The 13,248-nt window shown below is 43.2% G+C and overlaps 1 protein-coding gene across 6 annotated transcripts in view; it reads right to left on the bottom strand.

Moving 5' to 3' along the window:
• The window catches only part of LOC121311657 (protein FAM214B-like), a 50,738-nt gene that overhangs the window by 13,041 nt on the left and 24,449 nt on the right, over positions 1 to 13,248 (bottom strand). For all 6 annotated transcript variants that reach the window (XM_041244000.1, XM_041243985.1, XM_041244133.1 and 3 more), the window contains 3 exons: positions 7,256 to 7,416; positions 4,153 to 4,334; positions 2,096 to 3,309 (listed from right to left, as the gene is read on the bottom strand). In XM_041244000.1, coding sequence (XP_041099934.1) covers positions 2,096 to 3,127 — 1,032 coding nt within the window. In that variant the 5' untranslated portion in view covers positions 3,128 to 3,309; positions 4,153 to 4,334; positions 7,256 to 7,416. The remainder of the gene's footprint in view (positions 1 to 2,095; positions 3,310 to 4,152; positions 4,335 to 7,255; positions 7,417 to 13,248) is intronic.

Here is a 13,248-nt window from a genome sequence, read left to right as displayed (position 1 = left end):
TCTTAATATTTCAGCCAAGCAGGGAAAGTACTGTGTAAAAGTATAGTTCCAACCAAGTAAAGTTCCAACCAATATGGGCAAGCTGTTCTGAAGATACAGCCTGCATTAGGTCATTAAATTACAGAAATAACGCCGAGTAGGTCACCATGAGCTTCTCAAAATGTCAATAAAACTGGAGGAACGGTTTTCAAAACAGTAACAAATATGTGAGCTACAAACATTATGCACAGATGCATCAACTTACACATAATATGTAGGCCTACATGCAAGTACATTTCCGAATGAGAAGAGGCCACTCAGCTCATCAGTATTTGTCCGGTTCCCAGTACCTGACTGATCTCAATTCTGTCAAAAGGATCCCAATGATTCAGTAGAAACAACATGACTACGTAACTCATTCCAAACTCTCACCCCCTGCAATGAACTGCAATGGGATGCAGAACTGGTGTGAAGAGTACTGTAGGAAGCCTGTCTGGGTTTTAGTGCACACACTGCAAGGCTGTGCCTCGCTAGCTGGAATTGCCTCCCTGGCCTGCTTGCCTGCCTGGCTGGCCTGCCTGCCTGCCTGGCATGCCTGGTTACGGCCGGACGGTACGGGACCTTACGGACCGGACGGGCGGGCGGGCGGACGGACGGGACGGACGGACGGGCGGCGGGCGGGGCGGGCGCACCGCCGGACGGACGGACGGGGCCTGCCTGGCGGCCTGCCTGCCTGTCCTGCCTGCCTGGCCTGCCTCCATGTCCTGCCTGCCTGGCCTGCCTGCCTGCACACACGGGCACAAAAGAGCCCATTCTGTCCTAGCTTCATTCACTTCATTGTTTTCTGGGAAGCTTTTTTTTCTCTTTTGTTCTGGACTCTATTGAAGCAGTCCATGGTTATCATTCTGTGAGTGGCCTGGGTTTCGGGAACAGATCAGTCCTTCTTTAGTACAAGTGTAAAGAGGTGGGGTGGGGGTGGGGTGCTGTGGAGCTTGCACGCGTTTCAAAAAGGGAAAAATAAAACAATTAGAATGCCACCCCTGGTAGGATTTAAACTGAGTGCTTCTACTGCCAGGATCTTTACAGTTCGTCCTTGCTTTTCTGTGGAGGGGTTTGGTGGAATGTATAAATGTATTATTTATTTTTCTTTTCAATGTGTAATTATCTTTTTAGTGCTTATGATTTTAGTGCTTCCAGTTCTTGCAAAATTACATTTTATCCACATATCAAGTGCTGCATCAATCACTGCAGTTCAAGCTGCTACTCCTATAATCAAAAGTGATTCTGGAGCACGTACCTGTGCAGCGACCTACTGAACTCACATCACTCAGAAACCATTAAATATGATTGCAAATGAGTTTACCAAACTGAGCTTCAATTGACCCAGAGACCACGCGGGTTCACATGACATACTAATCCACTAAACCATCTAGGAAGAAAGAACGAATGAATGAATGAACGAATGACCGACCGTTGCACAGAGCTCATTAGCAGTACAATTGCAGCTATGGAACACGTTGCTGAAGTTCAGATTTTTCTGCATGTCATATGACTGGTTGTTTCTAGAGCTTTACAAACCCATTTTAAATTGCTCTCTCCACAGCAAGCAGGTGATGACTCAAAGGTGAGGGTCAATGGTGCTGACTGGGCCAATTATCCAATCCAATGAAACAACAGAAGAAACAGCTGCTTTAATTTGTGCTTAGGACAGCTCTCCACAAAGACTGAAGAAGCAGAAATTGAAATACATTTTAACAGCTGTTTCTTCAGTTGGAATGTTAAATCAACCCAAAAGACCTTTGCCTGGGTGTCAAGATCTCAATCCAAAAAACTGACATGTGCACCTCCATCTGCATTACAACCAGATCACTGAGAATAGTGGCAGCCACTTGTGACTCTTTCAGTTAAATCCAGATCCTTAATTGTTTAATTTAACACTTAGATTCAATGAAAAAACTAGGTGGGAATAAGGCTCTGGAATGTTGAATTGTAAAGCTAGGGAATGGCTGGAACAAAGTCCTGGACCAGAATATACTAGAAGAGCCACAAATGACAACCACCAACACAAAAACACTCTAAATGCATTCCAAACAATTTGGGAGAGGAAGGTTTGTACCTTGGGCCTGTCCCGGGCCAACGGGAGCAGGTGGTTCCAGAAGGGAGCTGCTTTGGCGTCGGTGCTGCGGCAGGACACGGTGATGGCGTGGGACAGCGGGGTGCGACTCTTCTTGGAGGTGGAAGGGCCCTCGTCCTCGGAGCAGGATTCTGCCATGTCACTGGACACCAGGAGCTTCCTCTTGACGGCACAGCCACTGCCACCAGGGGCCGGGCTGAGGCCAGACTGCTTGGCCACGCATGGGGTCTTCTCCGAGGAGGCCAGCCCGTTACTGGAGGAAGCCTGCGGTCGAGCCGTCTCTGGAGACCTCAGCTCCAGATCTAAAGTCCTTGACCTCCTGTCCTCAGTCTCTCGATAAGGAGCCGGAACGTCATCGCTTGACTCACAGCGTTTTCTGAAGTCCTCGTGCTCGGTGTTGCCAGAGGTTTGGCCACAAGACATTTCTCCATTGGCAAGTTCCCACATGCCAGCAGTCCTGGCGTCGTTGGGTTCTGCCATTGACTTGATCTGTCTGGATTGCACCATCGGTAGAATGCCGGTTTCTTGGACAGTTACAGTCCTCCCCATCCCTGCGCTCCAGGCAAGGTCTTTGGCAGGAGAGATGTAGTCCTTGTGCTCAATCACACGCATCCCTGCGTGAGAGAAGTGCTGGCCGGAGCCACACAACAGGGGCTTCTCGTCCACCAGCTGGTCCGAGGGCCCCATCTCATCCTCTAGCTCCTCGTCGGACTGGGCCAAGTGGACCCGCTTGTTGTCCGAATGGGTAGGGCTCTCAGACGGTCCCCTCTTCGTGATGTGTTTGCCAGCCCTCTGCCCCACACTCTCGGTGAAGCCGGACAGCTGTGAGAAGATGGACAGCTGGTAGGCCTTCTGCAGCTTTATCTCGTTCTCGCTGAAGGGCCGGATGAGGCCCTGGCCCGGGCTGGAGTCCAGGCCCCCTGTTTGGATGTTCGGCTGGGGAAGATCCCCCTCTTGAGGAGGCTGGTCCGCAGATGGTTCTTTCTGTGCAATTTCCACATGGATGTGTCTCATTGTTTCTTCAGTTTTGTGCACCACATAAAGTCAATTGAAATAACATATAAATATTTAAAGTGCAAAAGAAAGTAGAGAAAAAAAAACTTTTTTTTCTTTTCCTGCCCAAGTGGTAGCTTGAGTCACTCCTTTCATCAACACAGCTGAAACCTTTTGCTGTTGGGAGCGCAGCAGCACTTCATCTGCAACAGACAAAAAGAACAGGATCAGATTTAATTCTGGAATGCAATGTAGTAATGTGCAGACATCTCAGCCACTGACTCACCAGAACACAGGAAAGAAGATGCTTCATTAGTCAGAACATCCTGCAATTTTATTTTCAACAAGCAGTCACCATATAAATAAATAAACTCATGAGTCAGTGACACTTCTCAATAGTAAACTTAAAGACGTTCTTCCTCAAACATAACAATACTAATGCTACTGGTACTACTACAACAACTACAGCTACAAATATAACTACGGCTACTCATTTATATCAACCTTGAGTCTTATTAGCTGTCTGACATTTTTGTACACTGCTGATTCTCCAGTCTTTCCATAAAACACAAAGGGCCACATTTACAAATAACTTACCCCAGTTCTAAATTTACACCAGCATTTTCTAAATGAAAACTAAAAACCCTGAAGGTTCAAAGACTGAGGTTGGTAACTCAGGCACTTAACCCTTTCTTTACCTGGATACTGCTGCAGTGGTAATTGGTGTCATCTGAAACCCAGATACGACTCCCGTTTGTATTATTAAAGATTTATCTTCTGTAGTTCTGTTAGTTTTGTATCCAGGATACAAGGGATTTTTACTAAAGACCTGACTTCAATTGTAGGTGTATTCATGACAAAAAAGGTTACATTTAAAAGCTCCTACACACACCTTACTAGTTCTGTGACAAGATAGTTTTTTTTGTTTTTTTTACAAACCAAAATCTGGGCACTGGGGTTTTGTTCAGTTAAAATAGCCTAAACAGGTACTATAAGAGTTCAAGGCTTCAATAAGCTCTACATATGGTTTACAATAAAAGGCATACCACTCGTCTCCTCCGCTCCCCTCCTTGACTCGCTCTGCCTCTCTCCTGCCCCCTAGAGCCTGGAACGAGCATGGTGCATCCATCTCCACAGCCACCACTGAGTCCCCTTGAAGCCACGAACAGCATCCCGGGCAGGGGCGGAGTGGTGAGATGTGAATCAGCAACACACGAGACCGGCAATGCTTAAAATACAAAGGGCAATCGAGCAGCTTTAGGTCGAGGTTCCCGACAGCACAGATATTATTTTTATGTTTTCCAAAGTGAAAACAGCATCATATATATTCAGAAACACTTTAACTTGCCACACTTCAATGAGCACTAATACTGTCTTTAGTGTTGAAATCAACAGAGATATAGGAACACTTTACTTTGTACTGTTCATAGTCAAGACAGGCCTCCTTACTCCCCGATTTATGATACTCTCCAACATATGGCAAACAATCCCTAACCGATTTCTTCAACTCTGACATTGAAAAAGACTTCTAATTGAAATGTTTGTCATTGGAATCTAGTATTTGAGTGATCTTAAATTGTTGTCACTGTGAAGTCTGACTGTACATTCAAGGTGTATGCACTGGCGGAGTATTTGACCAATTAACCCAATTTCACTATTAATAGTGAATATGCTGTATAGCTAAGACGAATCTGGAACAAACTTATTCTTATGTAGCTTGTTTCACAGTGTTTGAAATGGTCTTCTGGTTAATGTCAAAGCTAAACACCCTAACCATCCTGAGAATCAGAGAATACAGCAGTGTACAGGGTATGAAGCTAGTATCTCAAAAAGACAGTTGGTCACGTCTATCATCTGGAAACCAAAAATTGAAATGACCACAACATAGCAGCCATATTAGGTCACAGTTCAAAGAGATTAGGAGTTTCCACAACACTGAAAATATGAAGCCAGCATTTCAAAAGGGTTTATGAAGAATAAAAGCAATGGGGGGGAAAAAAAAAAAAAACTGACAGCAACTCATAGGGATACTTAATGAATGTCCTCACAAAATGCAAAGACAGCACTGAGATTATACAATCGGTAGCAGGAATAATCAAGTTATAATGAATCCATGGAGCAATTTACACTCATTCCAACTCCAGCTCATTCTAACTGCCAATGCTGTTAGAAGTGTGTCTTCCAGCTGTTTTGTTTTGTGTTGCTATGGTGATAATTGCAGTCAAGTGAAGTGACATAGCTTTTTGTTTTTAAAGACGTATGCTCAGATCCAGTTTTGTTTTTGTTTCCGTGGCAATGTTTGAGGAAGTTAAGAAATACATTTTTTGCACACGAACTCTGTTTGTCTATGTAACTCTTAAATGCCAAAAATCTAGGTGTTTTTGACATTTAAGGCTGGTACCTTATAATGCAGTAACAAATAATTTTATTTTTTAATTTCTGAGTTACAAAATGACAGGGTCTGTTCAATTCCTCTAAAGAGTAGCATATGTGAGCTGATGGTGGAGAGAGAGAAAGAAAGAAAGACAGAAAGAAAGTGAGAGGTGGAGCAGGATAACAAAGTGTAGAGCTCTATCTCCAGAAAACTGTTCTGAAAATCTATTACTTGGATTCATTATAGTGCAAGTGCATTCATTATAGTGCAAGTATGTTGGCTAATCTGTACGGCTATAAGTATTATGTATGTTCCCCAGTGTCTCAATAATAAAAGTATTCTGCAATCCTGTGTATGGATCCCGTAACCCTCCATAAACCTGGACACTACTACAGTGCTGTAAAAAAGTATCTGACCCCTGTCTGATTTTCTGCATTTCTGCATATTTTTCACCCTGAATGTTATCAGATCTTCAACCAAAATATTAGATAAAAAGGACCCTGAATAACAAAGTGTTGATACTTATTTCATTTATTTATTAAAGAAAGTTATGCAACACCCAATGCCCCTGTGTGAAAAAGTAATTGCCCCCTTAGACTCAATACCTGGATACGACACCATTAGCAGCAATAACTGCAACCAAACGCTTCCTGTAGTTATTGATCAGTCTCTCACAGAGTCGTGGAGGAATTTTGGCCTACTCCTTCATGCAGAACTGCTTCAACTCAGTGACACTTGTGGGTTTTCGAGCATAAACTGCTCGTTTCAGGTCCTGCCACAACATCTCAATGGTGTTTAGGTCTTGACTTTGACTAGGCCATTCCGAAACTTTCAATTTCTTGTTCTTTGACCATTTTGATGTAGACTTGCTCGTGTGTTTCGAATCATTGTCTTCTGCATGACCCAGCTGCGCTTCAGCTTCAGCTCATGGATGGATGGCCTGACATTCTCCTGTAGAATTCTCTGATACAAAGCAGAATTCATGGTTCCTTCAATGATGGCAAGTCATCCAGGTCCTGATGCAGCATAGCATCCCCAAATCATGACACTACCACCACCATGCTTGACCGTTGGTATGAGGTTCTTTCTGTGAAATGCATTGTTTGGTTTTCACCAGACATAACAGGGCCCATGTTGGCCAAAAAGTTCCACTTTTGACTCATCTGTCTATAGAACATTGTTCCAGAACTCTTGAGGATCATCCAGGTACTTTTTGGCAAACTTGAGACAAGCATTCACGTTCTTCTTAGTGAGCAGTGGTTTCCGCCTTGCTTGAGGTCTTCAGGAATTTCTTTTGATCGTGGTATGATGTGCCTCTTAGAACTTGTGTGCTGACAACTTCACTCTAATGGTAAGTGCCAAAGTTAGTCAGATTTATACTGGGCAGAGCTGGTCCAAATCAGGCCTGATTGTTAGCCAAAGTATTCAAACAGCTGACTCTAATTATCTCTTTAATTGGGTTGAGTTAACTAGAGGGGCAATAGCTTTTTCACACCTGAAGATTGCATTTTTGATTACCTTGCACACCAAACAAATGAAAGACGCACCAAATTTTGGTGTCATTTTATCTCTCAGACCCCCTCTATATACTACTACAACCCACAAAAAGATCTGACCAAATTCAATGTGAAAAATGTGCAAAAATGCAGAAAATCAGACAGGGGGCAAATACTTTTTCACAGCACTGTACATAATTCAGAGCAGTAATATACCTGAGGTTAAACTGAGGTAATAAACAAAACACAGACACAATGCACATGTTTGGGCTCCCTCACCTGTGGAAGAGCATCACTCAGGTACTGCAGAGCTGCGTGGGCTGAGCAATATCCACACACACCCCCTCAGAATCAGGAGAGTCTGGATGAAACCTGCAGTACATGGGTGTTGGGAGGTGCTCACGATCCTCATAATACTGAAGGCATTCCAATGAAAGAACCTGTTTATTGAGTGAGAGAGAGAGAGAGGGGTGAAACATGTTTTCACTAGGGAAGACAGCAGCAGCCATACACACTTTGGACACAGAGATTCAGATTTTGTACCGAAACCTGTGTTCTTTACTCTATAGTTTACACGATTGTTTGTTAGAATGGTCCTGGGTGAAGGTGATGTCTCCTTTGCACTGGGCAGTTGTATCGTCGCAGAGTGCAGAGATTAGACTCCAACAGGCCACACCACCTCCCAGTTCCCCACTCTAACCACTAGGCCACACTGACCAACAGTTCCAAACGCTCTAACCACTAGGCTACACAGCATTCTTACATCAGCTCTAACCACTACGCTACAGAGCATTCTTACATCAGCTCTAACCACTAGGTTACAGAGCACTCTTACATCAGCTTCAACCTCTGTGCTCAGCTTTAACCACCAGGCCACACTTGGCTAACAGTCCTTCAGCTCAAACCACAAGAGTTGTAGCGTCCAAGCCCTTTCCCACTACTGGGCCACACTGCTAATCAGTCCCTCAGCTCAAGCACCACTCCCGCTAATCTCACTATTAAACAACACTGTATTCGGTTCTCACATCTAGGCCACACATCTAGGCCTTGTATTCCATCTCGAAACCATGATACTGCCCCTGATCCTTAACTCTAAACAAAACGTTAGTTCGGTAGAAAGCCACTGGCTCCTTCACTAATTAAACAAGAAGACAGATGAAAAGCTTGGTGAGCTGAAGTGTTGCGTGCAGGCTTCCACTCTTCACACTGCACCTGGACAGGGACCAGGCAGTGGAGAGAACAGCACCCTGTGACAACAAACTATGTTCCTGAAGCTCAACCACTCAAGAAATTACCTGGCTGGCAAAGGCTATTACAGGTCAACTTCCAAATAATATTTGAACTGAAAATAGAACACCCCCCACCCCCCCCTCCCTCCGCCTTTACTCAGAGATCAAACTCACCCAGGAGCATGGCACTAATATATCATAACCCCCGCTCCCCATTTATTATATGTTTGTCTGTCTATTTATCTACAAAACCAGCAAAACGTTTCTTGCATGTAATGTCAGATGACGTTCACACAGAAACTCCAGCTACTGGAACTCCAGCTACTGGAATTGGTCAAGCCTTTAAATACATAAGCACGACTGGCTTTCCTTGTAGGTCATCATTCTCCAACCCGCAAGCCTGTGTTTCATGTTCTATATTAACCAAGTGTTAGGATTAGTTCTCTGTTAATGAAACGTTCCACTGCAAATCTATAACTGGCAGCCCTGGGGGGCGCATTAGCCTCTGTGTACAGCATTACTGTGCCCAGACTTTTTTTTTTCTCTGAAGGAAATATGTAGTCCTAGTTTGCATGACTGCATAGTACTGGAGATCTGCCTCCAAGCACACGGATAACATTACAATGCAGGCATAGTAACACATAACTTCAAACAGTAAATATCTCTGAGGTGCGTCACTGGTGAAGGGTAGCTTTTAGATCACAATTTATGACTGAATGAAGTCACCTACACTGCAAGAGCAATTCAACGCAAGAAGATACTATCTCTACACTATACACTGATGAAATAATCAGACAAAACACTTGTCTACAGTTTTACAACTCTATCACTGGAACTACAGGGGGGCGGGGCTACTGATGACAGGCCTCAACTAGGTCACAAAAGAGGTGAGGTTCACTGGTCTACATAATAACATTTCCAACCAAGGCAGTGGAGAAGATGGTTTTGAATGCAGAGACGAGTGTGGGTATACTGAACATGGAGTACTTTCTTTGTATGTACTCTAAGGGCATTCATCCAGGTGTTTATTTAGTTTGGAGTGCTTTACAGATAGCTTACAGAAACTATGCTTGAATAACAAGGTCCAGCATTAAAGATCTAATGCCCTATACAGTTTTCAAATAGTTTTTACATTCATGTCAACTTCTCTCTCCCCCCCAACTATACACAACTGATAATGATATATACTTATACCACCTGATGGGTATTTAACACATTACATTGCACAGTGTGAAATTAGTTTGTGGAAATACACAATACGGATCTCAAGCCTCAGAGTTTTGCATCCAGTAAAGGCACTGCGCACAGAGTGCAGGATGCGCCCTATAGCTTGGAGATCGCCGGCTCGAATCCAAGCTATACCACTACCGACCGTGGATGGAAATTCCCAGGGGGCAGCACACAATGGTGGGTTTCAGACCGAAAAAAGCAGATGGCTGACATCACTAATTTTGGAGGACAGGTGTGCTCGTCTTTGTCTCTCCCAAGTTAGTGTAGGGGTTGCAGCGGGAGCCAGGTTGAATAATAATTGGCCTTTTGTTCCAAAATTGGGAGAAAATCAGGAATTAATAAAAATTGTAAGGATCTCTCCCCTTTGTAAAGCCAACCCCATGCCCCTACACACAATTCATCAGACCAACTCAGTAACACAAATCAACAAGCTCCAAGCAGGCGGACAAAGTGCCATAGTGTCAACACACCTCGATCTCACAGACAGCAGCATCCCCATCCAGATACTGGACCCCCCCCCCCCCCCCCCCCCCCACCTGCCCCCCCACAGTGAACAAACCTTTGTGGAGAGTGTTTGGTTGCAGCAGGCTGGCAATCTGGAAGTCTGGCCTCTCCTCTGCTCAGCATTACAGACACAAAAACACACAAGCCCAACCAGACAGCACAGCTCTCTGGCTCCTCTGCAGCAGACACCTTCCTGCAGCAACGGTTTCAAGCTGTATCGCTTGCTTTTTTTAATTTAGAGCTGGTGGGAGTTCTGCATGCTGGAGCAGTCTCCGTGAGTCAGAGCTAGTGCTGGTCTAGTCTAGAGAGCTGTGAGAGGCTGGGGAGGGAGGCTGGCTTAGTCATTTTAGCTGAAGGACTGGGAGGGAGGTAGACTCAGCGGTGAAAGCTAACTGACTGGGATTAGAACTGAGGGAGGGAGAAGGAAGGTGTTGTATTGTTCAGAGTTGGGAGCTGAGGGACTGAGAGGGAGGGTGGCACAATGGTGGCATTATTAGGAGCAGGTGGTCTTGTGGCCGTTGTTAGGGACAGATTGAAATGTGGTCTTACAGAAGTGAGAAAGCAGCATTTTTTTCTACATGTAGCCACAGCGAAGTGAGAGTGAGAGAGCAAACTATTCTGGGAGAGCTTGTTTTGAAAGCCACATTAATTTGGAGTCGAGCAACAGCGTATGAGAGAGAGAGAGAGAGAGAGAGAGAGAGAGAGAGAGAGAGAGAGAGAGAGAGAGAGAGAGAGAGAGAGAGAGAGAGAGACAGAGAGAGAGACAGAGAGAGAGAGAATGATCCCTGGTGTGTCACAAGCTGAATGACAGCTAGGCAGCTGAAAAGGAACCAGATAAGGGCCTCTGTCAGCATGCAGTAATTACCCCTATTAACACTTCTGCAACACTCTCAATCTGAATGCCCTTCTGGCAGCTCTTTTACAATAAATTGATTTTATTATAAAATACTGCATATAACTGTCAGCCGTGTTTTCCGACTGTAATGTTTTGTTACACTCGCACTATATTGCTCGTGCCACGCGCCTGGGTTAAACAAACAGGAAGTGGCGGGAATGCCCTCGTCAGGAACTGCTGAACTGTGGAAGCAGCCTACTCACATTTTTGTTTGTTGCTTTATTAAGGTTTCCAGATTTTTTTATTTTTTTTTTACTAACTGAACAAAGTTAAAAGCTTCATTAGAGTATTGTTACTGATATTGCACTTGATAAAGTAAAGAGCAAAGGCCAGCCAACAGCACTGCTCGTAGCAGAAGTGCTACTCACACTTTATATTGTATAGTACTGTTTGTTTGTTTTTTCTGTAGGTTTCAGTGTTGCAAGCAGTAGGTTAGCTGCTTTTGTTATAATGTGTTTTTTTCTCTGCTTGCAATACCATTTAAATACAACACCATTCAGCACTGTACTGTGAATGTTGTTTTCCAGTACTGTAACTTAAAAGTATAAATTTAATGTAGTTTGGAAATTACATTTTCTTTCTTTTTACTTTCAGTGACTTTCTGGTATAGTTTTGTTTGTGAGCTATATATTACAGATACACACACAAACATATATGAGGCCTGTCACTCGATTAATATTTTATTAAAATCAAATTAACTGAAGTACGATCTCGTAAATGCGTCAATGTGGCAGGCTGGCGAGTGGATAGAGGCCCAGAGACAGACTGCAGTTCAAAAAAATAACTATTTTATTATAAATAAACAAAAATAAAGTGCACACGGGCAAAATAACAAATACTCAAACACAAATAAAGCAAAAAAAACTCACAAAAATAACAGTTTCCAGGCTGGGCAATGCCTTCACTGGATTCAAGTTTTCTACACAACCAAAAAAACCAACCTGCTTCCTCAGCTCCCTCTCCCCAAATGAGAAGCTGAGGCCTCCTTTTATATCAGGTGGCTGGGCGCTGATTGATCGTTAATCAACCTAATCAACTAATCAACCCCAGCCACCTGAACATAATAAACCCAGGCAGGCAGGGGAAGTTAACCCCATCCCTGCCAATTTAAAAGGGCAGAGCTTTGCTCTGCCACAGTCATTTTATTACAGACACAGGATCCATGTCGAAGGGGTTTCGAGATCAGCCTTAAAAGTCAGATTCATGGATTTGTTTATAAAGAAAAACTTGAACAAAATCTCACTGAAAAAAATGTAAGCCTGCAGTGTGGGAATCATTTGTTGTTATTGTGGACAAAGAAGGAAAGCAAATTTTGCAAAACACAAATTTTACATCAATTCCATTTGCTTTTGTGTTAAGTTTGTAATAAAATGACGCATTTACGAGATCGTACTTCAGTTCATTTGATTTTCAGATAATGTCTTTATCTGTGTATCTTTTACACAAACACATTGTATAATGTATAAAGCAGAAGTACAGGAAGCGAGGTACGAAGCTGTAATGGTATTACCTGTACTGTGCAGGACAGCTGCTGTAAGATCCTTACCTTTATTAAAAATGTGCACTGATTAATCTACCCAATCAACTAATGCCCATTAATGAACAGATCAAAAAATATTAATCGAGTGCCTCATATATGTGTGTGTGTGTGTGTGTGTGTATCTGTAATCTATAGCTCACAAACACAACTATACCAGAAAAAGTCACTGAAAGTAAAAAGCTTTTTATATGAAAATGTAATTTCCAAACTACATTAAATTTATACTTTTAAGTTACAGTACTGGAAAACAACATTCACAGTACAGTGCTGAATGGTGTTGTATTTAAATGGTATTGCAAGCAGAGAAAAAAACAAGCCAGGTCATGTGCTACTGGGGGAATTATAAACAATGACTTCTAGTACCAAAGACAGCCTCTTAAATAATAATCCACAGTCTGTATATAACTGAGTAAACAGTTAGACCCGACCCGAGTGTTGCGTGACAATTTTGGAACCGAAAACCTGTTCGGTACGGGTCAGGGTAGACCCGTGAAGACCTCTACCGCACACCCTAGCATATTTACGTCCTGCCTCTGCTCACTAATGATTGGACAGCTGCAAAGCCAGGGCAGATATTTGACTTTCTCATTGGTTAAACTCACAAGATCTTCAACTGAAATACAGCATACCTTCATCGGTGTATGTACTGCCTCTGCTCACTTATGATTGGACACCTGCATAACAAGGGGCATATCTTTGACTCTCCCATTGGTTAAGCCTACTCAAGACCTTCAACTGTTTATGTCCCGCCTCCGCTCACTTGATTGGACTGCCGTGGAAAAAAAAGATTTTCCATTAGTTGATTTATTTTTATATATATATATATATATATATATATATATATATATATATATATATATATATATATATATAT

Source organism: Polyodon spathula, chromosome 1, assembly GCF_017654505.1.
Source record: "Polyodon spathula isolate WHYD16114869_AA chromosome 1, ASM1765450v1, whole genome shotgun sequence".
Classification (NCBI taxonomy): domain Eukaryota; kingdom Metazoa; phylum Chordata; class Actinopteri; order Acipenseriformes; family Polyodontidae; genus Polyodon; species Polyodon spathula.
This window is presented reverse-complemented; position numbering and strand designations above follow the sequence as displayed.